The sequence below is a fragment of the Vipera ursinii genome, assembly GCF_947247035.1.
Source record: "Vipera ursinii genome assembly, chromosome: 3".
NCBI classification, from domain to species: Eukaryota; Metazoa; Chordata; class Lepidosauria; order Squamata; family Viperidae; genus Vipera; species Vipera ursinii.
In genome coordinates this window covers 15,928,606-15,953,955 of record NC_139516.1, presented here as the reverse complement: position 1 = coordinate 15,953,955, position 25,350 = coordinate 15,928,606, and the positions used below count along the sequence as shown (strand labels likewise).

Below are 25,350 nucleotides of genomic sequence, written 5' to 3'. Positions count from 1 at the left end.
GGCCGAGGAAGAGAGTTCCCGGCCAAGAGCTGTCACTGGAAGTTTTAACTTCTGAACGGAGCGAGCCCAGGACCAGACGACATGGCCAACTTCGGGCGTGTGAGAGAATTCGATACCCACCACCCGGAGAGATGGCAGTCACACCTGGGGCAGGTCGAGGGTTTCCTCCTCGTCAGTAAAATTACTGACGACAGAGCTAAGGCCGCCGCCCTCCTGTACATCAGCGGACCCCCCCGGTATACGATGCTGCCGTCAGGCTGTTCAGCCCGGTACCCATCACGGAAGTCTCCTACGCGGACCTGGTCAACCAGCTCAACAAACATTATATGCCAGCTCGCTCGGAGCTGTACTGGCCAGTGCAATTCGCCCAGAAGAAGCAGCGACCGGACGAGCCTGCAAATGACTTCATCGCCGGGGTCAGGCATGCCGCTCGCAACTGCAGTTTTCCTGACCTGGAAGACCGCATCCGGGACCAGGTGGTAATAGGCTTAAGGGACGAGCGTCTCCAGAAAAAACTTACATCAAAGCCCGACATGAGTCTAGCTGAACTGACCCGAGAAATAATGACCTATGAATATAACCACAAGAAAAAACCGACCACCGCAACACCCGAAAGTCCAGCAACCATATACCACGAGAACGCAACCCTCAGCGACAGCGACGAGTCAGTAGACTTCACAGACGGTGAGGCCCTACAACGCAGGATGGAGCGAAAACAACAGTGGAAAAATGACACATCAGACCGCCAAAGAGCCAGAAACCCCCTGCCACCACGACATGATCAACGGGCTACCTGCGCCAGCTGCGGAGGCAACCATGCCAGGGGAAGCTGCCGGTTCCGGAACGCAAAATGCCACAATTGCGGTAAAACCGGCCACATCAAGCCAGTGTGCCGAAGCCGGCCCCGCGACAACGTGCATGATCTGGAGACCAACCCCCCAGGTAGGCCAACCGCCCAGGCCAACAGGGGAGGAACACCAGGGGACCTAGTGGAAATGATAGATAAGGTGCACAGCCTATGTCCGAAAGTAAGAATCAGGGTAAAAATTCAGGGAGTCACCTGAAACATGGAGGTGGACTCCGGGTCAGCAGTCTCCTTAATATCGTTTAAAACGTATCAGGAGATCTGCCAACAGAGCAATAGGAAAATTCCCCTTAAAAAAACCCAGGTCCACCTAGCAGATTTCCAAAAAAAAAACATTCCACTAGAAGGGAAGGCTAAGGTCGCAGTGGAATACAAAAAATTCAAAGGACCCCTAGAAGTCTTAGTGACTCCAGGTGTTCTGAACCAGCCTGCTACCGGCCTTGCAATAAGGCAAACCCCTGTTCAAACAGTAGAGACTGGAGAGCCTCTGAGGCTGAAAAGCGTCTGCCAAGATTTATTACTCAAACAACAGGACAAGAAACAAAACACTGGAACTTGAATCCTCAAACGGAAGGGTTGCTTTCAGCAACCAGCCCTTCCCCAAACACTCCTTTTATTTAGAGTTCAGGGCATGGTCTCCCTCTGCCTCCTCCCGAGGAGTCCCACAGCCTTTCTCTGTTTGGTCCTGCTCAACTGCCTCCTGCGTCGGGCGTCCTTGAACAGGGCCAGCTGTGGGTCATCATCCTCCGCACTATCGGGCTCACGCAGCTGAGAAGAGGGCCCCGGCTGGGGGCTCTGCAAAGCCTCCAAGCCATCATCAGCCAGTTCGTCTTCCACACGGTCCTCCTCCCCCTCATCTGAGTCATCCGACACATCTGAGCCGGCTGCTGGACCCACAGGCTGGCCCTGAGTCACAACACCAGGGAACCGCACCAACCTAATTGGGCTGAACTGGTTCAGCCCCCTGGGCATTGCCATTACTGGGGTAAACACAGTGCAAGCCTCAAGTCTCGAAGCCGTCTGCAACAAGTATGCAGACGTCTTTGATGGCACACTAGGGAAATACACTGGCCCTCCCATCTCCTTACAATTAAATCCAACCGTCCAACCCATAAAGATAAGGGCTAGGAGGGTTCCATTCACCCTCAAAGAAAAAATAGAGAACGAGCTAGAACGCCTCGTAAGATTAGGGGTGCTGGAACCTACTGAAGGGGGCAGCTGGGAGACCCCAATAGTCACCCCAATGAAACCAAACGGGGAAATTAGATTATGTGCAGACTATAAGGCGACCCTTAACCTAGCTCTAAGCCCCCATGCTTACCCGGTGCCAGCGGTGAGGGACGTCCTCGCTTCCATCCGCTCCGGCGCCATTTTCGCAAAACTTGATCTGATGCAGGCGTACTTGCAACTGCCTGTCACAAATGACACCGCGGAAGCTCAGACAATTGTCACCCACCGCGGGGCTTTTAAAGTGAAAAGACTTCAATTCGGCATATCGGCAGCCCCGGGTATCTTCCAAGGTATCATGGAAAAAACCTTAAAAGGAATACCCGGGGTCTGCCCCTATTTCAACGATGTTCTCATCGCCGGAGAAAACGAAGCAAACTTAGCTGACAGACTGTCAGTTGTGCTGAGCCGGCTCAGAGAAGCCGGTCTCAAACTAAAACAAGAAAAGTGCTCCATTGGAGTCACTTCCACAGAGTTCCTAGGGTACAAAATAGACGCCCAGGGCATCCACCCCACCACAGAAAAATTAAAGGCTATTCAAACAGCTCCCAGTCCAAAGAATAAACAAGAGCTCCAAGCCTTTTTGGGGTTATTAAACTTCTACCATGCCTTCCTTCCCTGCAAAGCCACTATAGCCGAGCCTCTCCATAGGCTCCTAGACAAGGGAACTGCCTGGTCCTGGACCAAAACACATGAAAATAGCTTCCAGTCATTAAAAAATATTATCTGTAACAGTTCGACTGTCACACTCTTTAGAGAAGACACACCAGTATGCATCGCTTGCGATGCATCTCCCTATGGAATTGGGGTGGTGTTAAGTCATATATACAAGGATGGCACCCAAAGATCCATAGCCTTTTATTCACGCACCCTTTCAAAAGCTGAAAGAAACTATGCGCAGATCGATAGAGAAGCACTAGCAATAGTCGCAGGGGTAAAAAAGTTCCATGACTATCTCTATGGCAGACCCTTTACTATATTCACGGATCACAAACCCCTGCTAGGGATATTCACCTGGGATAAAAGAACCCCACAAATTCTATCACCAAGAATATTGCGCTGGTCCACCTTTTTATCAGCATATTCATACAAACTAATACACAAACAAGGGAAGGAATTGGGACACGCAGACTGCCTCAGTAGGCTACCTATTCAAAGCAGAGACACTGACCCAGCCCCGGCAGGGCTGATTCTGGCAATATCACAACTTCCAGACTGCCCCCTCTCCGCTAAAATCATAGCTAAAAATTCAGCTAAGGACCAAATACTGAGCAGAATCCTCAGGTGGACAACCACAGGATGGCCAGCCAAAAATCCACACCCACAATTCCAGCCATACTATAACAGAAAAAACGAAATGTCATCACACTTAGGATGCCTTCTGTGGGGAAACAGAGTAGTGATACCAGACAAGAACATAGCACAAACACTATACACCCTACACGAAGGACATCCAGGCATAGTTAAAATGAAAGCTCTAGCCAGAAGTTATGTATGGTGGCCAGGCATAGATAAAGATATAGAAAAATATGTGGGAGGGTGCTACACCTGCCAGTCAACATGAAGCGAACCACCCCAAGCCCCAGTTCATAGATGGGAAACGACAAAAAACCCATGGTCACGCATACATCTAGATTTTGCAGGACCAATCCAAGGACAGAGTTTCCTAATAATAGTTGACAGCTACTCTAAATGGCTAGAAGTAATCCCCCTTAGGAAAACCACTTCAGGAGCCACCATACAAGCCCTTAGAAAAATCTTCGCCACCCACGGCCTCCCAGACACTATGGTTTCAGACAACGGACCACAATTCACCTCTCGTGAATTTCAGATGTTCGCTATGAAGAACTGTATTAGACTGGTCACATCTGTACCGTTCCACCCATCGACGAACGGAATGGCTGAAATTATGGTGCGCTCGACTAAAGAAGCATTAAAAAAGTTCGTAAAGGGGAACTGGCAGCGGCAACTCAGCCAGTTCCTGATGTCACAACATACAACTCCCTGCACGGCAACCGGCAAAACACCAGCAGAGCTAAGATGGGGAAGGAGACTAATAATGCGGCTCGACAGACTACATCCCGACACTTACATTGCAGAGCCGGATCACCCACCCCCCCACCCCGTACATTTAAACCCGGGCAAATGATCTGGACGCGATCATACACATCTAAAAACAAATGGGTCCAAGGGACTGTATTACAACAAACAGGACCCATTTCCTACTTAATACACACACCTACTGAAGGAAATCTACGACGGCACATAGATCAGCTAAGGCCAAGACAACCACAACACCACCCAGACCCTCAACCACCGGACAACCAAACCCCACCCCCCCCCTTAGACATCATACCTGCACCAGATCAAGGGGAGGGGGAGCAAGAAAACTTGCCACCACCGGAACAAGACAATGTACCACCCCCAAGACGTTCTAATAGAAACAGAAGAGCACCAGCATATTTAAAGGACTACGAATGGGCCGGCTCCAACGACCAACAAGGGGGAGGAAACAATCCAAGGGAAGGGTAAGGGGTGTAATATATATGTGTACAAACGTTATCAACAAGTTAGAACCCTTATTCCATGAGGTAAACACCACTGACAGGGGAACACGTGGGAACTTTGACAGCTGTCAAAGTTCCCCGCCAGGGCGCAGGCGCAGCCATTTGACAGCTCGCGCCTGTCAAAACACCTAGCCGGCTCACCATGCGGAAAGAAGAACTGTCAGAGACAAGACGGCGGTGATTGGTCCGGCTAGACGCGGCGCCAAAAGAAACTATCCTGATTGGACTACACTGACAGCTGCTGGCTATAAAAGCCGGACAAGTTATTCTGTCTTTTGCCTTGTTCCAAAATAAAACCTAGTTAAGTAACCTGTCGTCCCGAGTGGTCCTTCGGCTACTTCAACTGGCCTCTCTGATCTTTGGAGAAAGCCAGATCTTTGCATTCAAAATAATTTCTGTGTTGAAACATGAGCTATGTTATTTCCCAAAGAAAGGGGGACAGACATATAACATTTGAAGGGAGGAAATAAAAATATAGGAATTCTACGAACAAGCGATGACTAATGGCCTGATCTAAGCCAGGATGAACTATTTCTAGAACATAAAAGGAAGGAAAAGACACTTCTCAACCCAAATAACATGGAAGATTTTAGATATGTGGCATTAACATGTTTTTCTACAATCCGTGTTCCAGTTTCTTGAAAGTTGATTTTCACTGCGGTAGAAAGCTCTGGGTTTCTAGGTCACACTCAGAATATTTCCAAATTTCTTTTAGCGGTGGTGTTTAGCTCACATTGAGGAGACCGAGATGAGTGTTGGTAGTGGAATTTCTGATATACGTTTCTCTATTCTGTAGGCCTCATGCTTCCTGATCCAAAGAGCCAGCAACAGGAATTTTCTTCAAAGTGTTTTCACTCTGAATTTCACTGAGACATAGGAAAGCAGAATGCATTGGAAAGATGACCGCACAGTGGAATGCAATATTCAACAAAACCTTGGTGTTCAGATAATGAGAAGACTCCTCAATTTCTCCGCACTAGGCCTGATAACTTGATTTTCCTTTTCCAAAAAAAAAATCAACACAGCAAGAGGAAAAGTGAGTAACTTATCAGCAGAACAATAAGGACGAGCGAATTTAGTATGTCTGTCTTTTCTTCTTTAAAAGTGGCGTGTGACAGGTCGTCTATGCTTGAATCTCCCAGAAGCAGATTAGCATTTTTAATTTCATGAGTCTATGTGAGGCTGTAGTCTTGTAAATAACTTGGGTGCAAACTGCACTGAAGTCACCAATGCATATTGCTAAGGAAAGATGGATGTAATCATGCTGTAAAGAAAGGCTTCTTTGAAGAAATAGCAAGCCTGCTGTGCTCATTTTGTTTGAAAATATAAAAACTTAATGTACTTTTTACTTTGATCTTTCATTTACAAGCACTGGCCAAAGAGCCACATACTACACCTACATAAAGTTTAATTTATTTAGCACAAGACATTGTTACATTAGCCAGGAGACTACTCTGCTAATGGAGAGTAGCAGTTTGGCTGCCTATTTACTAGCTCTGTTTGATACACGTTCACACACTTCTGAAGGTGCACCACAGGAGTGTGAGCTAGCTCCACACCAGAAAGAAAAATGATTGGCTTTTTCCTGCAGCATCAGCCAAGCCCTCTCCCTCCAGTAAAGCTGCCTCACAAATGGGCATCGCAACTGGGAAGATTCAGTGCCTACAGGTTTCTAACCCATCCACACAAAGCATTGCTTCATCTTCCCACTGAAGTGGTACCTATTTATCTACTCGCATTGAACATACTTTTGAACTGCTAGGTGGGCAGAAGCTGTGGTGAGTGATGGGAGCTCCTCTCACCATGCAGTGCTAGGATTCAAACCACTGGAGCAAAGACATCATCACTGTCATTAAGCCACTGAGCCACCATGTCTCTCACCTACATAATTTTAGGTGATTTTACATATACAGGGAAAGGACTGCCAAATTCCAATGAAAGTTCCGGGTGACACAGTGGCTAACACTCAAGACTATTCCCTGATTTCTCACAGCAGCGCTGGAGAGATGCGTAAGACTTAGGGTGCCATCTGATCACTTTTTTGAGAATCCCTGTGGAATTATTTTTTACAGAAATTGAAAACTGAAAACTTTAAACAGAAGATAAATGGATTTTTGCAGCAAAACCACGTTGTTTTTCAAAATCAATTAACACTATAGGTTTTTTTCTCTTAAGCCTGCTTTTTTAAGCAATCAGATATCATCCCTGATGTTTAATTTGAAACATGTTCCTTATTTAATTATTCCTCTTTATTGTTTTTTTACTTTATCCTAGTTTAGCTGACTTTTATGTACATCTATAGTCACTAGAAGGTGCTGTTTGATTTGTTTTGTATGTTACACATTCAGTAAATCTAATGAAACATTCTATTCTCTGTCCTTAGAAGAGCAATCAAAACTAGAAGATGGCATGAAATGCAATGCTTCTCTCATTAGTGTTGATAGAAAAAAATGAGCTAGCCGTTTAGGAGAGAAATAAATGTTTGACTACTCAGGAATCAAAGATCCATTTCAATTTCAGTCAGCTTATTAAATCAGCACAAGCAATGTGTCCATAAGTACTCTCTCAGCACTTGTAAATCTAGAGATAGCAAATAAAAAGACAAAGATAAAATACATTTCTAAAACAACCTAACTAGAATCCATGAGCAAAGTCCAAAAGGAACAATCGATGTCTAGATTATCTAAAGGTAGTATCTAAAATTATATAACATGGGATAACATCTAAAATTACAAAAATGAGATACAGTGGTATCTAAAATTTAAGTAAAATGTGATAATATGTCATCTTTACTTTCTCTTTTACTGCTTTGGGTGTCAAGGAAGATACAAAATTCTGGTTCTTGCTCTTCTGGCAACCTCAACTATTGTTAATTGATGTTTGTTGTAGTGTGTCTTTGATGTTGTCACTCATCTTCTGGGTCTGCCTCATGTTCTTTGGCCTTCTCTTTTTTGTATATATATATATATATATATATATATATATATATATATATATATATATATATATATATATATACGGTATGGGAAATATCTAAAGTTACAAAAAATGATGCTGTTGAAAATTACATGGACTACATCCGTATAGCAGGAACTTTGCCCATCTGCAGGGTCTTATATCATCTGCACAAAATTTAGGCACATGTGCCATAATAATAGACAGTTCATTTGGATTTAGACCAAGTCTGAGGAGATCTGCTAATCAGAGGAAGGATAAATCCGATTTGAGTGTCTCTCTAAAGGGAACAATGAAGAACATGTTCTATGGTTTCCACATCTCCAGAATCGCAGGGGACAGGTCTTTTAGCCTAACCCTAACCCTTTTTGGGTTGGCAGCCCGGGTCAGGAGGAGGGTGGAGATGCCTTTACATGCACAAGTGTGTGCACACACAAACAGGACCAAGAGTGTGCACACATAAATGGGCCCACAAGCATGCATGCGACGCAAACAGGATCACAATCACCTGTGTGATGCTTGGGTGACTTTAGCACTGGTGCAATGCCGCAATGCTAGCACGAGTGGGATTGTGTGCACTTGCAATGACAATACCCCCAGCACAACACAACAATAATGTGAGTGTGGTGGTGTGCTCATGGTGATGCTAGCACCCACCTGTGCTCATGGCATCACTAGCGCCCATGCGATGCTATGACGTTAGCATGAGTGGGGGGGTGAGGTTACACACTCATATGCACTGGTCAGCCACTCACGTGGCCCAGTGGACAACAGCCCATGGCCCGGTAGTGGGCCACAGACCACAGGTTGGGGACCCATTTTAGCCCATGGCATTTTTTTTATATTTACCATCCAATAATGAAAAGAGGAGAGCATGACCTGTGTTGTGTATTAACTGTTAAATTGTGCATTAAACAAGTTCCCATCTCTCACAAGTTCGTGAGGAGAAAACGCGGCAGCCCGCTGACAGCTGTCAAACGGGCTACCGCTTACTACCACGCAGGCGCGGTGACTGGCTGACTATGACAGCTGTCAAAGCGGCCACGCAGGCACAGCTCAATGACAGCTGTCAGGTTGCTGGGGGCTGCGCATGCGCAGTAGCGACCAAGCTGTCAAAAGCTACCAGCTGGTCAGAGGCGCAGCTCGTTGACAGCTCTCGGCTGTCAACAGTCACCGTGCCTCATTGGCCACAGCCACGCGGCGGGAGAAAGCCGCACTGTTATTGGTTATCGCTTGTGCAAGTTTGTGTATAAATAGCCGGGAGTCCCGGCGGTGTTTTTAAGCCGGTGCCTTCCCTAATAAACATCCTTGAACCATGCCTGCTGTCTCCTAGTCTTGCCTCATGCCAATCCAGCCTGGGTGAAAGAGAAAGCTTTCTGATGGCTGGGTCTTTCTAGCTCTGTGAGATAGCTGGCATCTGTTATGTGCAGATCTGTTATCTACTCCCATTTGCAGGCTTTCCAACTGCTAGGTTGACAGGAGCGAAGCAAAGGCTGGTGCATGACACTTGGATCTTGAACCCAGGCTGTCAGCTTTCCAGCCGACAAGCCCAGCTTCTTAACCATTGAACCATCATGCCACCCTTTTCATAGGTTCAATCTCCTTTACGATAAGCCTATTCATTTTTGCCAGAATCCAGCATAGCTTGGAAAGGTGTGAAAAAGAATTGCAAACTGAGCTGAAGTCCTGAGTGGGTGCATACTGGTGAAATTTAGCATAGAGTATTTAATCATCAGGGACGCGGTGGCTCAGTGGGTTAGGATGCTGAGCTTCTCGATCAGAAGGTCAGCAGTTTGGTGGGTCAAATCCTGAGTGCCGCATAACAGAGTGAGCACCTGTTACTTGTCCCAGATTCTGCCAACCTAGCAGTTCAAAAGCATGTAAAATGCAAGTAGAAAAATAGGGACCACTCCGGTGGGAAGGTAACAGCGTTCTGTGCTCCTTTGGCGTCCAATCATGCTAGCCACACGACCATGGAGACGTCCTCGGACAAGTGCTGGCTCTTCAGCTTTGAAATGGAGATGAGCACCGGCCCCTAGAGTCGGAAACGACTTGCACACATGTGCGGGGGAACCTTTACCTTTACCTATATAATCATCATGGCTCAAACCAAGCATTAAAGTCCAGTAGTACCATAGTATATGTAGTACCATACCACCCCGTTGGTTCCATAGTAGGTAACCAATATACTGTTCTAACTTCAGGCATGGGACATAAGTAACAATGAACCTGTACCCAAAGGGAGAAGTAGAACCATGGTAATTTGTTTTAGGGACCTCAAAGAGGTAGAGATGAAGATGCCAAAACCACTTTTCACACACACTGTGGCTCTCTAACTGCAGTTGATTCTGCTTTGCCCGAGTAGTAACCATTGAGCAAGAGATCATCAACTTTCCATGTTTCTTGCACCAAGATTATATCCTTGTTGCGCAGGGGGTTGAAGCTAATTGGCCACACCCACCCGGCACCTGATGATACATAAGTGGATTTTGGGTTGCAGTTTGGGCACTCAGTCTCTAAAAGGTTTGCCATCACTGTCCTAAGGCTTAGTTGGGAGCAGCAAAACATAGTGATATAATTTTCCCCACAATTATTCATGACCAGTGGGAGAAGACTAACCAGTAAATCAGCCCCAAAGTCAAAAGCAAGCCTACACAAATCAAGGTTATGGAGGATAAAAGAAAAAATTGTAAAGGTTCATGGCTTACTACTGCCACAAAGATATCCTTTTGGACTTGAGTTAGTCTCAAGAGATTTTTATATAGTTGTGCCTGTAATTCCTCTTTCTTAGATCGAGTTCATTAAATCTAATTTGGCCAGAAGACCATCTAGGTACATAGAATTAAAAGACTAAATCAAATGGTGTTCATCAAGCCTAGGGCAATTCAGACATGCTGAGTTACTTTTGAGTAGATTTTTGTTTCCAAGTCACTCTCATTTGCAAGTAAGATTCTGGTGCCTCTCTGTGTTCTGATATTCAGCCTAAGGGAATCCATAGGGTATCCAAAAAGTTAAAATGTCTGCCCCATGCCTTCTTATGTGCATCTCTCATTAAAGAGCTGCACTTTGATCCCAGCAATGATGCTACCATCTGTCTTTTTAAAATATCTTCTATTTATAATAGGTTAACAAGTTTTACAAGAAGAAATATGCAGTATACAAATTTGTATAGTTCATACAAATTTCTTCCCTATAGCATATCCAGCAGTTACAGATGTTCATCTTCGCCTAACATTCATCTTTGATCCATTCTCTTCTCTTAGTTTAAATCTTGAGATAGGGACAATTATTTCTTTGTTTGTGGTTTATAATGCAAGATAATTCATACTGAAGATAGCAGTATATACTGAAAGATAACATAAAGCAATGCTATATTTATCTGAAAGAAAGACAAGTCTGAATTTAAGATGATGAACCTCGCAGTTTAAACAGGGGGGGGAAAGTTTAAAGTTTAAACAGGGGGGGAAAAAACCCATATCCCATTTGCCTTCACTCTCACATTTTGGTCAGTCTACATCCGGACAACCATCCAATTGAATGGGTTTATTATTTAGGTGTCAGCTGCCACTTCATATTTGCCTTTTGCTATTGCTCAATGCCGGCTGCCATGAACTCTATCTTGACTTCTTTCCCTCAGTATCCACCCTCAGGAGCACTTAACTGGATTCTTGGTGGCCCTGGGCTCTGGATGCTTTTGATGCTGGTGTAACAAATCGGCCTCATCCACAGATTGATTGTAGATGAGGGTATTGCCCTAGCACAGGAGTCTTCAAACTTGACCCTTTTATGACTTGTGGACTTCAACTCCCAGAATTCTTCAGCCAGCGTGCCTGGCTGAGGAATTCTGGGTGTTGAAGTCCACAAGTCATAAAATGGTCAAGTTTGAAGACCCCTGCCATAGCATGTGTAGCTGAGACTTGAGTAGGCCTTTCTCTGAAATATGCCTGCCTGGGGTTTGAGTTTTACAGTAGACAAGGCCATGGAGGATGCAAGAGTGGCTATTAACATTCACAAGTGGTTGAGGGCACTTAGAGACAGGTCTGTGACTCTGAGTTCCTCTGGTTGAGACTGGACCTCTGGAAACAGTTGGGTGTGCTGCCACTGTTTTGCCCTATCTGCTAAGCAGCACCATCCTTGCTTGAGCTGCTGGATTCTGTTGATAAGGGAATCCCTGAGGCTGATGGGGACTTTAACCCGCATCTGATAATATTGCATGAGGGTGGTCAAGAGTTCGTGGCTTCCAAGGCAACAATTGACCCGTCCCATGTTCAGATAGTCTTCATCTTACAACAGTTCATTTAGTGACTGTTTGAAGTTACAATGGCACCGGAAAAAGTGACAACTATTTTTCACTGTTATGACAATTGCAGCATCCCCGTGGTTATATGCTTAACATTCAGACACTTGGCAACTGATTCATATTTGGTTGCAGTGTCCCAGGGTCATGTGATCACTTTTTGCAACCTTCTAACAAGGGCAGTCAGTGGCGAAGCCAGATTCACTTAACAACCGTGTTGCTAAGATTTCTAAGATCTAGAAGATTTCTAAATTCTAGATTTACCTTCGGTTCCTTGGCCAGTTGGTATGTGTCAATGGACCCTGTCATTTTTTAATTATTATGGCTATTTTTGTCAATTTATACTTTCATTAAATTATGCTTTGCTGTTTTTTAATTTATATATTGGATGTTGTAGACCAGACATGCCAAACTTGCGATGTCACGTGACATATCGGAGCTTTTTCGCCTTTGGCGGCAATGGGGTGGGCACGGTTTCTTCATGACGCGTCTGGCCCATGGGCCAGCAGTTTGACACCCCTGTTGTAGACCATCCAACCATCTGTCTTTTGGAGTGGGTGGCTATAATAAATCTCATTACAATAATATTCAATGTTAGTATCAATGTTTTGGTACTGAAGTAAATAAATACCAATGGCCTTGCTGATGTCTTTCAAAGTTAGCATTTCTGCTGTACATCAGTATGTGGATATTTTTCTCCCAAAGGCTTCAGAATCAGGGTTTTTTTTTAATCTAGGGCCTGCCACAGTCAATCAGTAGTCAACATAAATCAGCATCAATTGTGATGTATCCAAGGGACTGCATGATTAAGGCAGATCAGATGCATCAAATAGCCTTGACTGAATGCATGTATAAAAATAAAGCACATGAGAGTCTGAGGGTTAGGGTTAGAGGGGGAGAATGGTGCTAGAAAAATTACAGCTGCTAAAGCAAATACAATCTACAAATACAAACAAAATGATGTATTTTGTTTAGCATATCAATGACCAAGCTCACTGTTATTGTTCAAATGAGCTTATATAGTCAAGGCAGCTGCAATATTATCTTGAAAATTTGGCAACCCCTCACCATGTTTTGATCTGACAGCAATCACCTGAAGAGCGTATAATGTTTATCTGTTAATTATATATTTGTCATATGTCCTCCTTTATATTCTATAATTGTTTAGTTTCTCTCTGTATAACAGATTCCTACAGGGCTAAAAAAAATGTACACATATTCCCTCTTTGGTCTCCAGAGGGCACTAAGTAGTTTTGAATTGCAGAACAATAAGGTCTTTGCAGCCTGCGATGGTAACTGTCAGTCAAGGCTGAAGTTGCTTTTTACTGGTCGCAGTGAGTCACAGATGATTAAGTAGGAGTGTTTCCTCTCCATTGATGAAAGTATAAAACCCAATGCAAGTCTGTGTCTATGTCTCCTATTCCTGCTCTATTCTTATTGATGAGAGCTAGATCTGCCTTGGCTGAACTGGGGGTCTCAAGACAAAGTAGCAGAATACAAAGCCAATCACATTAAATCAACTAGGGGGTTCTTTTGAAAGGGACTACTCATTGCCACCTCTATCTCTTTTTTTAAAGAGATATCTGCTGTTTCCTCAAATTTTGCATTTCCTGTTTTCTCACCTTCTTTGGGCACAAAGTGAACTAACTTCTTTGGATCGGTGGATTCAGAACTCTGCACTGAATAAGGAATTGTTATACTTTTTTTCTTTTTCTTTTTTTACAACTGATCTCATTCAATAAAGACTACAGAAGGATTTCTGGTGGATTTTATCTTTTAAGGGTTTTTTTTCCCATAAATGCATGTAAACTTGAATTTCTGCTCTTCATAATGAACACAACAGTACCCTGGATTCTGAGGTTTCAGCCTGCCTTGCTCAATGACACTGGAGAAATCAACAGTTCGGTTTTTGGCAGCAGAGGGGATGGTGACTTCTGTGAGCAAGTCTTCATCAAAGCTGAGGTGTTTTTGATGCTGGGAATCATCAGCCTTCTAGAGAACGTCCTCGTCATCCTTGCAGTGATCAAGAATGGCAACCTGCATTCACCCATGTACTTTTTTCTCTGTAGCCTGGCTGTGGCAGACATACTAATGGGTATGTCCAATGCCTTGGAAACCCTCATGATTGCCATCCTGAGCAGTGGCTATTTAACCATCGATGACCACTTCGTCCAGAACATGGACAACATTTTTGACTCCATGATCTGCATCTCTTTGATTGCCTCCATCTGCAACCTTTTGATCATAGCAATTGACAGGTACATTACCATTCTCTATGCACTCCGGTACCACAGTATCATGACTGTGAAGAAGGCTCTGACACTCATTGGGGTCATCTGGCTCGCCTGCGTTTTTTGCGGCATCATGTTCATTGCCTATTACGAGAGCAAAACGGTCATTGTTTGCCTCATCACCATGTTCTTTACCATGCTCTTCTTCATGGCCTTGCTTTACATTCATATGTTCCTGTTCGCACGCTTACATGTCAAACGCATTGCAGCCCTCCCAGTGGACGGGGTCCCCCACCAACGCACCTGCATGAAAGGGGCTGTCACTATTACTATTCTGTTGGGTGTCTTCATCACCTGCTGGGCACCTTTTTTCCTCCATCTTATCCTCATCATTTCTTGCCCCACCAACCCACACTGCCTTTGCTATACTTCTCACTTCAACACCTACCTGGTTCTTATCATGTGCAACTCTGTCATTGATCCCCTTATATATGCTTTCCGGAGTCTTGAGATGAGAAAGACCTTCAAGGAAATGGCTTGTGACTGTTGCAGCATGAGCGCAGGGCAGTGCATGCTCTGAACTCAACTCTACGCTCACCTTCATGCCTTCCAGATGATGACTGCTTGGAGTGAACACGGCTGCAGTCTGACATGTCCAGAAGGTGTAATATTGGGGAAGGTGAAGACATGAAATGGTTTATCCCAAAGCAAAAATCCTAAATACCTTTCTCCCATTGCCAGTTGCTAGCAGTGATCCAGGAAAGGATGGAAAACTGGAAGAAAATGGCTTCTTTCCTTCTTTCCTTCTTTTTCAGCTGTCTTTCAGTAACAAGAATGTCTCCTACTATTCGTAATGGTAAGAAAAAGAACATCAGACTCAGAAATATTGGGAAGGAACAGAGACATGTTCCCATTGCATTAAAAGGAAGTCCATAATTTTTAGAATATTCAGTTACACAAGATGTTCAACAGATGCACCACACAACATAGACTTGGCAAACTGTTCTTAAAGAGTACTCTGCATAATTACTTAAAAAAAAAAATAGGTGAGTGTGGGTCTGACACAGAAAACCTGCCGTTCTCTATACAAATGGATTAATTTATGATTGATTTGATTTTATAAAGCTGCTATTCCGAGTGTTAAGACTTGTTATTACCTATGAATAAGCTCTTCGACCGCTGCTATTCATTTGGCTTGGAGCCTTACTGAAATCAAGCGTTTTTTCTATTTAGGATCGCACTTTAATCGTTGTTTTTATTATTATTATTATTATTATTATTATTATTATTATTATTATTATTATTATTATTATTATTATTATTATTATTTCAAGCGCCGATCGCCAACATCGTTCTGCTTTATCTAGGCAATTTTTTTTCGTTAGAAGCAAGGAAATTGGCAGCAGAACAGTTTCAGAACAAAGTTAGATTTCTTATAGAGCATTTTGGATTTTGTTCTGGTGGGGGGAGGGACGAGACGCACACGTAGCACTGCCCTTCCTTCTCTCCGGGCTCAGCATTCAGCTGGAAGGGGTTCGGGTTGTGGATCATGGGGCCGGGTGCTTCATACCTCCCGCCCGAAGCCTGCGGAGGAGAAAGCGCAGAGCATTGTGTGTGCGTGTGTTTCATGCTTCCTCCAGTCCCTTACTTTCTGGATTCTCTTCAGTTGAAACGATGGAAAAGAACTTCTTTCGTAACTTCCAGTTTTGTATTGTGTACATTCAGAATTGTGATTTAACAGCAAATGCATTCTTTAAAAAAAAAGACTTCGGTGAATGGAAGTGGACTATTTGGGACTTTACAGTCCATTCAAGACAAGACATGAGGGTGGATTGCAATCACTTCCTTCTGAGGTGATTTTGTGTTTCCCCGTTTATTGCATAGTTGGGGAAGTCCTGGTGGTCTCTCATCCATTGCAAACCAGGCTGACCCATGGAAAGACAGCCTTCTGAGGATCTTGAAGTATACCTGCAGAAAAGAGCTTCTAAGAAAGCTTCTAAGAGTCATGGCTGATATCAAATACTATATATGGTGTCAACATTTCCTGGTTCAGTTTTGGTGACTGAAGAGAAACTGTTCCCATTCTAAACCTGTGTCTCTCAATAGAGCAGGACAAAATTATGCCTGTCTGCTCTGTAATATGTAACCAACCTCACCAAATTTATTGTGACTTATTTCCAGATGTGTTGCCTGAGAATGAGAATTGTTGTCCAGTCCATCTGAGATTACCAGGTTGGGAAAAGCTCCCCCCCGGGGGGGAGAGGGGGGGCGTTCTGGCTCTGAAACATATAAGTAAAATGAGTTCACAGATCCTATAAAGTGAGTTTTGTTTTGATATGGCCCACCGTGTTATTGTCTTTGGGAACTATGTTTTATGACTTAGCTTGTATAAAGTAAGTTAACAGACTTGTCCAAGAAACCAGGACCTAAGGATAGCCATCTCCATTTTTGTGGATTTCAACTCCTGTAAGACCTCACCAGCCAAGCCAATGTGGAGAATTGAATCTAAACTTCTGAAGAGCATCCAGCTTAATGGCTTTGTATGATTTGTGCACTTGATTATTAACATCAGTTCTCACCATCTAACAAGAGCATCTTTGGAAAAACCAGAACAATCACCTGGAAATAGCTTACATTTGTTTTATAGTTTGCATTAATTTTGAAAACTATTGTAGTACTTTTCAAACATTTCACCATTTCATTCAACATGCTATGTCTACGTACATGTGGTTTATTTTATTGTTACAGCTTAGCATATTGAATCAATCTAACTGGTTGATTCAATAAGTGAATTATGGATAATATTGGTAGTCGTACAGATCGTGACTTACAAAGGACTCTAATTTTAATCTGTATATATGCCTTTGAAGAGAATATTTATATTTCAGGTTTGGACTGTGCAGTCCTTAATACTCTCTGAGCTTGCTTGTTTTCTTACACATGGTGCACTGATAATGTTACCTAGTTTGGCAATGAAATGTCTCTAAGAAAACAGTGGAGCTCAGAGAGCACCAGTGAATATGCAGTTTGCAGGGAAGATCTTTTACAGAAACGTTACTTTAAATGAAATTCTAAAATAGCATCTCCCTTCTATTTATGTTTTTGGTGTTCTCTGAAAAAAAGCCTGTCAGCAATTACTGTGATAACCAAAATAATTATATGCGGTAAAATCTAGGAAAGCATTAGTGATTCTGTGATGACCAGATTAATTAAACGTGATAAAATCTAGGAAAGCATTAGAAAGCATTAGTTCTACAACTAGTACAGCTGTTGTATCTGCTTACTTTTACTATTAATTTAAGTGAATTTAATTTTCCATTTGTTTTAATTGTTGTTCATCACCCTGAAGGATATGTATGTTCTAGAAGACTTATGAATTATTTTAGTTGACAATAGAAATGTGTGGTGTTCATGCTAATGACAAGGTATTTCAGGTTTAATAGCTGTATCCTTACTTTTGGCTGGAAAAAGCACCCAAGAAAATTCCACACAGGAGAAGAGCGAAGTGTATTTGAGCACCATATGTCACTTAAAAGTTTCTGTTGGTGTAATTTACTGTTGTTCACTTAGTGTGATGTTGCGCTTCAGGTTCTTAACTATTTGCCTTTGTCACAACTTTGAATTAATTGCACTTTGTGTTCTCTGAAACAGTTCTGCTTAAAAAAGTAGTAATGTCTTAAATAAAATGGCCTGAAATTACCTGACAAGTGTTCTCTGTTTTATAAGATATTAGGATCTTATAAATGGATTAGCCACTCAAAAGGCTTTCTTGTATCCTAGGGAGGAAAATACTATAATCATTGAATCCTTCCAGAGTGAACCATTACAGCCACATTAGCCCTTAAAATATCTATTTTTGGTTTTGTAAAACCTGTTTGCAATCTTTTTTCAACAATTATTCCATTTGAAAGCAGCATAATGGAAATGTTAGATGTCGTGGAGGTGAAAGTTTTGTTGCAAAATTCTAAAACATCTTCAAGGCCCAAATGACATATCCATTAAATATAATCATTGAAATCACTTTTTAATATCAGCTAATGGGATCAGAGGGGAGGAAAAGGAACATAGAAGCATAGAAAACTGAGCAGAAGAAGAGGACTGTTGGGCAGACTACAGACAAAACGGGGGCTTAATGGTTTCTTTCTTTGTCAAGGATGCAATAAAAACTACTCATATGCACACACACACCCAGAACTGTTCTTCAGATTCTAGACAAGCTTCTAGGTCTGAAACCACCCATGTCGAAAAAAATCTTTCTGTTTTTACTGATACTGAGAAAAGCCCAATCAGACATATTAAATAGGATCATGCACATAAGGCTTGTGGGCTTTAAATAGTGTTTCTCCTCAGCAAAATTATTGTGTAGTGGGTCCGATGCAAGGAAGAGACGCCAGCCAGAGTGTGAGTTCAGCTCTTTATTGGAGGAGATGGCCCATTGGGGAATGAGGGTTACCTGGCCTCCTTAAATACCTAGCCAGGTAAGCGGACAGCCAATGGGGTTGGCCCTAGGTTTCCCGCCGAAACTGGGTTTCCTGCCAAAAACCATTCAGGCCAACGCCCCCTGGTGGCTGTTGCTATGCAGGTACCTGCATACATAACACAAATAGTGCCTGGGGAGGAACTGGATACTTGAAAGAAAGAACTACTAGACGTGATACAATATTTATCACTTATTTCTATGCATATAATAGTCCTTCCTTGATTAACAATGGCAATTGGGACTGGAATTCCTATCACTAAGTGATTGCCATCGTAAAGTGTGGGATCATGTGGCCATCCTGCTTAGTGGTGCCACTTCTGTTTGCTGTTGTTAAGCTGATCCCACAGTGTGTGTTGCGTGGCTGCCATTTGCAACTTCTTTCCTGATTCCTCGCTGATTTTGCTCATCAGAAGCTTGCAGCAATGGTTGCAAATGGTGATCACATGGCTGCAGGACATTGTGACATCAAGATTGTAATTGCAAGCTGATTGCCAAGCAATTGCCAAGCAATCACTACCCGTTCACATAAGAGAGCTAAAAATGTGATTATGTCAGGTGCAAGAAGCAGAGTTTACGCTTCAAGATTTAATTCTAGCAAAATTTAACTTTCCCAACATTTAAAATACAAATAAGCTGATTATCATAAAACATCTGAGGGAGGTATGAAATACAAATAAATAAATCCAGAGAACATCCAATACTACCATTCTTGTATCCTTCGACAGTAATCTTCTACCACATTGGAATACTGCATCTATTTTTGGTTGCCACGATATAAAAAAGATGTTGAGACTCTAGAAAGAGTGCTGAGAAGAGCAACAAAAGTTATTAGAGAACCAGAGGTTAAACCTACAAAGAATGGTTGCAGGAATTGGATCTGTCTAGTTTAATGAAAAGAAGGACTAATGAAGAGGAGGAGGAGGAGGAGGAGGAGGAGGAGGAGGAGGAGGAGGAGGAGGAGGAGAAAGAAGGAGGAGGAGGAGGAGGAGAAAGAAGGAGAAGGAGAAGAAGAAGAAGAAAGGGTCACCCTGTTCTCCAAAGCATTGAAGACGAGAAGAAGCAATGGATGGAAACTAATCTAGGAGAGACACAACCTAGGAGTAAGGAGAAATTTCCTGACAATTAGAACAATTAATCAGTGGAATGACTTTCCTCCAAACATTGGAAATTTTAAAGAGATTGGACAGCCATTTGTCTGAAATGGTATACCATCTCCTGCCTGAGCAGGGGTTGGATTAGAAGATCTCCAAGGTCCCTTCCAACTCTGTTAATCTGTTATTCTACAGTATTCCTATTCTGTTACAAACAACACATTAAAATATTCCAGATACTCACCTAACCCAGTCTTTCTGAAACTTGGCAGCTTTTCGTTGTGTGGACTTCAACTCCCACAATTCCCCAGTGTTGACTGAGGAATTGTGGGAGGTGAAATCCTCACAGTATAAACATGCCAAGGTTGAGAAACATCGACCTAACCTGTTTCCTAGCTTTGCACAACATATTGAAACACTGACAAACCAATAAGGCTGGGTTAGTCCAAGATGCTGAATCCCAAAACACTGTTGTGCAATAAGGTCAACGTGGCTGGAATTCTCTCTAAGTAGCTAAAAACTGCAAGAGGTATTACCTACCTTCTTTTATAGCAAGTTAATTAAGGCTTTGAAGACTTTGAAACATGTCTTCCCAGATGTTTTGTCATCTGAGCTATGTTGCTATTTATGGGATAATCTGCCTACCGATTTGCCCACTAATACATCAATATTTATGTCCATTGTCCCTTCCATTTCTTTCCTAGCTTTTCCCACATCTCTCCTAGCTTTCCCCACAATGTCTTACATCATGTTATGAGTAAGAAGAAATTGGATAGTCATTTGTCTGAAACGGTATAGGTCTCCTGCTTGAGCAGGAGGTTGGACTAGAAGACCTCCAAGGTCCCTTCAAACTCTGTTATTCTGTTAGGTTGTCAAGAGCAGGAAGAGACATAGAAGTAATTGCTGGTGAACAAATATTGAATAGCTGCTGGTTCAGATATTGACGTCAAAGATCATTCACTCTATGGTAGACAGTTTCCTAGACCCTTAAATGTTCTTATAATGTCTTGGTATCTGTAGGAAACAGACTAAGAAGACCCATATCAGTCTCATGTGAATTTAAAGTAGATTCAGAAAGATTGGGATGTTAAAACACTGCTCAACCCAAGGTACCCCCAGTGCATAAATTATAAAGGTATAAAAGAAACAGTCAATTAATATTCACCTCATTCCTGTTGAAATTTAGAGTATGGCATGAATATTAATGCTTGTTTAAATGAAACTTATATACTTCTCAAAAAAAATAAAGGGAACACTTAAACAACACAATGTACTGTATTTAATAGTAGGATGTCTTATCTTGTGTTCCCTTTATTTTTTTGAGCAGTATATTTTGAACACTAGGACAGGCACTCCAATCCCAACTCAGAATCAGTTCATTTAATGCATTTTGTGTTTCCTCTTCATTAGCTAGAAGCTGCAAAGAATTCTTCTAACCATTTTAACCATTTTTTTTCTTTTCTCACCAACAAGCAACTTCTTGCTGTTGATGTGTTGTTTGTAGCATTGTAGAACACTTCAGCATGGGGTCTTGGCACATTTCAAAATCAGCTAAGGATCTCTGTTGTCTCATGCTATCACCAGTATTCAGCTGCTGAATATGTGTGTTTCCTACTGTTATCTTTCCTGCAATGCACAAAAAACTGATCTTACAATTTGAAATGCTGATGTTTTCTGTACAATTCAGGGATGGGCCACTTTCCTGCTGATTGAAATTCTGGCTTTATCTTAATTTTTGATTCTAGGGATCATACCAACAAATTTGAACAGATCTCCCCAACAGCAAAAGCATGGGTAAAAGACAGGGGTGGGTAAAGGTAAAGGTTCCCCTGCACATGCGTGCTAGTCATTTCTGACTCTAGGGGCCAGTGCTCATCTCCGTTTCAAAGCCGAAGAGCCAGAGCTTGTCCGAGGACGTCTCCGTGGTCATGTGGCTGGCATGACTAGATGCCAAAGGTGCACGGAATGCTGTTACCTTCCCACCATAGTGGTCCCTATTTTTCTACTTGCATTTTTACATGCTTTCGAATTGCTAGGTTGGCAGAAGCTGGGATGAGTAACAGGTGCTCACTCTGTTACGCGGCACTAGGGATTCGACCCGCCAAACTGCCAACCTTCTGATCGACAAGCTCAGCGTCCTAACCCACTGAGCCACCGTGTCCCTGCACAGGGGTGGGTACAAATGATCAAATCTACAGGAATGGATATAGGTCAGGGTAAGAAGCAGCATTTTCCAACCTTGGATGCTTTCAATTGTGTGAACTTCAATTCCCAGAATACTCTAGCCAGCCGTGATTGGTAGGACAATCATTATTATTATTTATTAAATTTGTTTGCCTCCTATGTCACCACAATTATAGTTCCCATACCTCATTTGGCCAGGGTGTAGCAGAGCAAATCAATCTATGCATGCATACGGATAATCATGAGTCTGACTTGGGACAGTGGTCAAATGCCAGATACCGTATGATATTCTTGTTGGAGCAATGTCAACATGATCTGGTGGGGAATTTAACATTATCTTCCCGGTCATAGTCAGATCACACCCCAGTGGCACTGAGAATCTCTTATGTCTCCCCTTCCACAGGGATGATGGACCCATTCAATCGGTCCACCCCCCAAAGACTGATGATCCCAAATGGATTCCAGAGGAAACTGGGGGATGTCCCAGAAGTCCTGGTAATAGCCTGGAATCACAGGTGGCTGAGGCTCTGGGCAGGATCGCTTCAAGGAGTAGCAGCAAACACTGAAAAGGATTAAGAGTTTGAGTTTGAGTTTATTATATTTTTATACCGCCCTTCTCCCGAAGGACTCAGGGCGGTGAACAGGGCACATATAAAATGCAAAGTACAAAAGTTAAAAGAGAATTAAATAGGAGCCCGAGCTAAAACAATAAATAACAGTATAAAAAAACCCGCAATAAAAACCCCAACACATCCCCCATCAGGCCAGGCCGGCTTGTTCAAAGAGATACCTAGAGCACCACTGGAGAAAAACAAAGGATGACTCTGAATAGACACGACTTAGAGCCACTATTAAGGCCTACCTCATGGTGACAAGAGCAGCAAAACAAGGTTATTTCTCCACTCTTATTGCAGCTGCAGAGTGACACCTGCTGGCCCCGTCCTGAATTTCTCGATCCCTCTTGGGCTGCGAGGGGGACTCAGATAATCATCTTCAATACCATGCAGAGGAATTTGTTGAACACCTGTTGGATAAAATCACTCAAATTCATTCCCAGTTGGATTCCAAGCATGGTACAGTCCTTGTGAGATGCCTGGGAAAAGGTCTTACTCAGTGATTTAGAAAAGCCTTGTTCCTGTTGGTCCTAAGGAAGTGGACAGGGATAGGGGGTAGCAGCCCCATGACAAGATGGGCGGCAAATAAATTTAACAAATAAATAAATAATACTGAAGCCGTGATAATTTATGACTTCTTGTTTGCTTTCTATTTGTTCCATTTTTCAAAGATTGTCATAAAGAAACGTCACCATTTCTGTATATTTGGGGGGGGCTCCTAAATGGGGTCCTGGAGAATGCTTATTGCAAATGGTTTTTAGATTTACATGGAAACAAAATCTTCTTACAGTATAATGGTTCTGTATTCCTAGTGACTAGTATTATGAAATATGACGTGTTGAAAATAAGACTCAAACAAACAATGGAAAATTTATTAAGATAAGCCATCACCAAATCATAACTTCACAGAATAATATAGCCTGACATTTCAGTATAAATGGGTTTTGTGAAAATGGGTTCATTGCTATATTATTTTACTAGGATCATAAATATTTTACTAGCAGATAGAAGAGGTTTGCTGTATTGGTAGCATTTATCCTGCTAAGAAACAAACATTATTCTTTACAATTCTTGGTTATCGAAGGAAAAATAGCAAAACTGATACAGAAAGATGTTTCACCATCATGTTTTAAAACTTTGAAATAGCCTTTAGGCAATTGTTGCATTGTTGACCACCTGGTATTTGTAACTGATATTCCCTGTATAACCTCAAAAATAATAATCAGTAATCAGCAATGATAATCCTTGTATAACCGCAATAACTAATGAGGCCGCCTCAAAGCAATTTTACTATTATGAATGTTCTTAATATAATAAATGTGTGACTGTGATGTACCTTTTGTCATAAAGCCAAAAAGGTTCTGGGGGAAGGAACATGTTACAGGGACTAAAAACCGGAAGTAAGAGATGGAACAGAAAGACCAAAAGGTGACCCTAAGAAAAGCAAGGTTATTGACATGCAGAAAACCATGTTTGACCCAGGACCTAATGGTCAACAAAATGACAACTTGAAGGACACATGATGGATAAAAAGACTAGCAAAGGATAAAAGGAAGGCTAGGTAGATATTTGCTTGGAATCCCATAATCCACATTTGCAATTGTCATCAACAGAGCATCCCTTGTGGGGCTGCCCTTGAGGACCACTCGGAGGCTCCAACTGGTACAGAATGCAGCCGCGAAAGTTGTGTTGGGAGTCTCCCGATACTCCCATGTTACACCTCTGCTCCGTGAGCTGCATTGGTTACCAGTTGTCTTCCGGGTGAGATTCAAGGTACTGGTAATGGTGTTTAAGGCCCTACATGGCATGGGTCCAGAGTACTTTAGGGAGCACCTGCTGCCGGCATCAACTTCCCTCCGCCCTGTGCGCTCCCACAGAGAGGGCCTCCTCAGGGTGCCACCGATCAGAGAATGTCGATTGGTGGCCCCCAGGGGGAGAGCATTCTCTGTGGGCGCCCCGGAGCTATGGAATTGGTTGCCGGTTGAGCTCCAGATGGCACCTGACCTTCGCTCCTTCCGTCGCAATCTGAAGACATTCTTATTTGAACAAGCCAGCCTGGCCTGAAGGGGGATGGGTTGGGTTTTTATGTCATTTTTAATATCTGTATTTATTGTTTTTAGCTGGGCATATGTTTAATTTTCTTTTAACTTTTGTATTTTTGTATTTTTTATATATCTGCCCTGTTCACCGCCCTGAGTCCTTCGGGAGAAGGGCGGTATATAAATAAAATTATTATTATTATTATTATTATTATTATTATTATTATTATTATTATTATTATTATTATTATTATTATTATTATTATTATTATTATTATCCCGGAGATCTACGTGCATCAGTTGGCCAAAACAATTGAACATGAATTTACATACATGTATGCAAGTAGGAGAACATAACACTAAAGCAATAGTAATTAAAACAGTTTACGTACTGTAGGTTGAAACGGATTCTATTTCCTTGAGCTTTTCATTACTGCATAAGAAAGTTCAAATCTGTAACATCCCTTCCATGTATCCTTTTAGCTGTTTAGACCAGGGGTGTCAAACTCGCAACATCAGGTGATGTGCTGCGACATATCACAACTTTTTCCCCATTGCCAGAGCTGGGGTGGGCATGGTTTTGGCATGACGCATCCGGCCTGCAGGCCAGCAGTTTGACACCCCTGGTTTAGACTGTAATTGTTATAAATGCTCTCAATGCATTCAATCACATTCTAATTTGGAATCAGAATTCTAATTTTATAGCCACTTTGGGAGAAAGGTAATAATACAAGTCAGGTATTGTAAAATGTGCTGAATAACATAGGCTACAACAGGACTTTTCAACCTTTTCACCCATT

At 42.5% G+C, this 25,350-nt stretch overlaps 1 protein-coding gene across 1 annotated transcript; it reads left to right on the top strand.

Annotated features, from left to right (window-relative positions):
• Positions 1–13,708: 13,708 nt before the first annotated feature.
• Positions 13,709–14,722, top strand: MC3R (melanocortin 3 receptor; the record flags this gene model as incomplete). Its single annotated transcript, XM_083357971.1, has 1 exon — positions 13,709–14,722. The coding sequence occupies exon 1, from the start codon at positions 13,742–13,744 to the stop codon at positions 14,720–14,722; it is 981 nt and encodes a 326-aa protein (XP_083214097.1). The 5' UTR covers positions 13,709–13,741.
• Between the last annotated feature and the right edge of the window lie 10,628 nt (positions 14,723–25,350).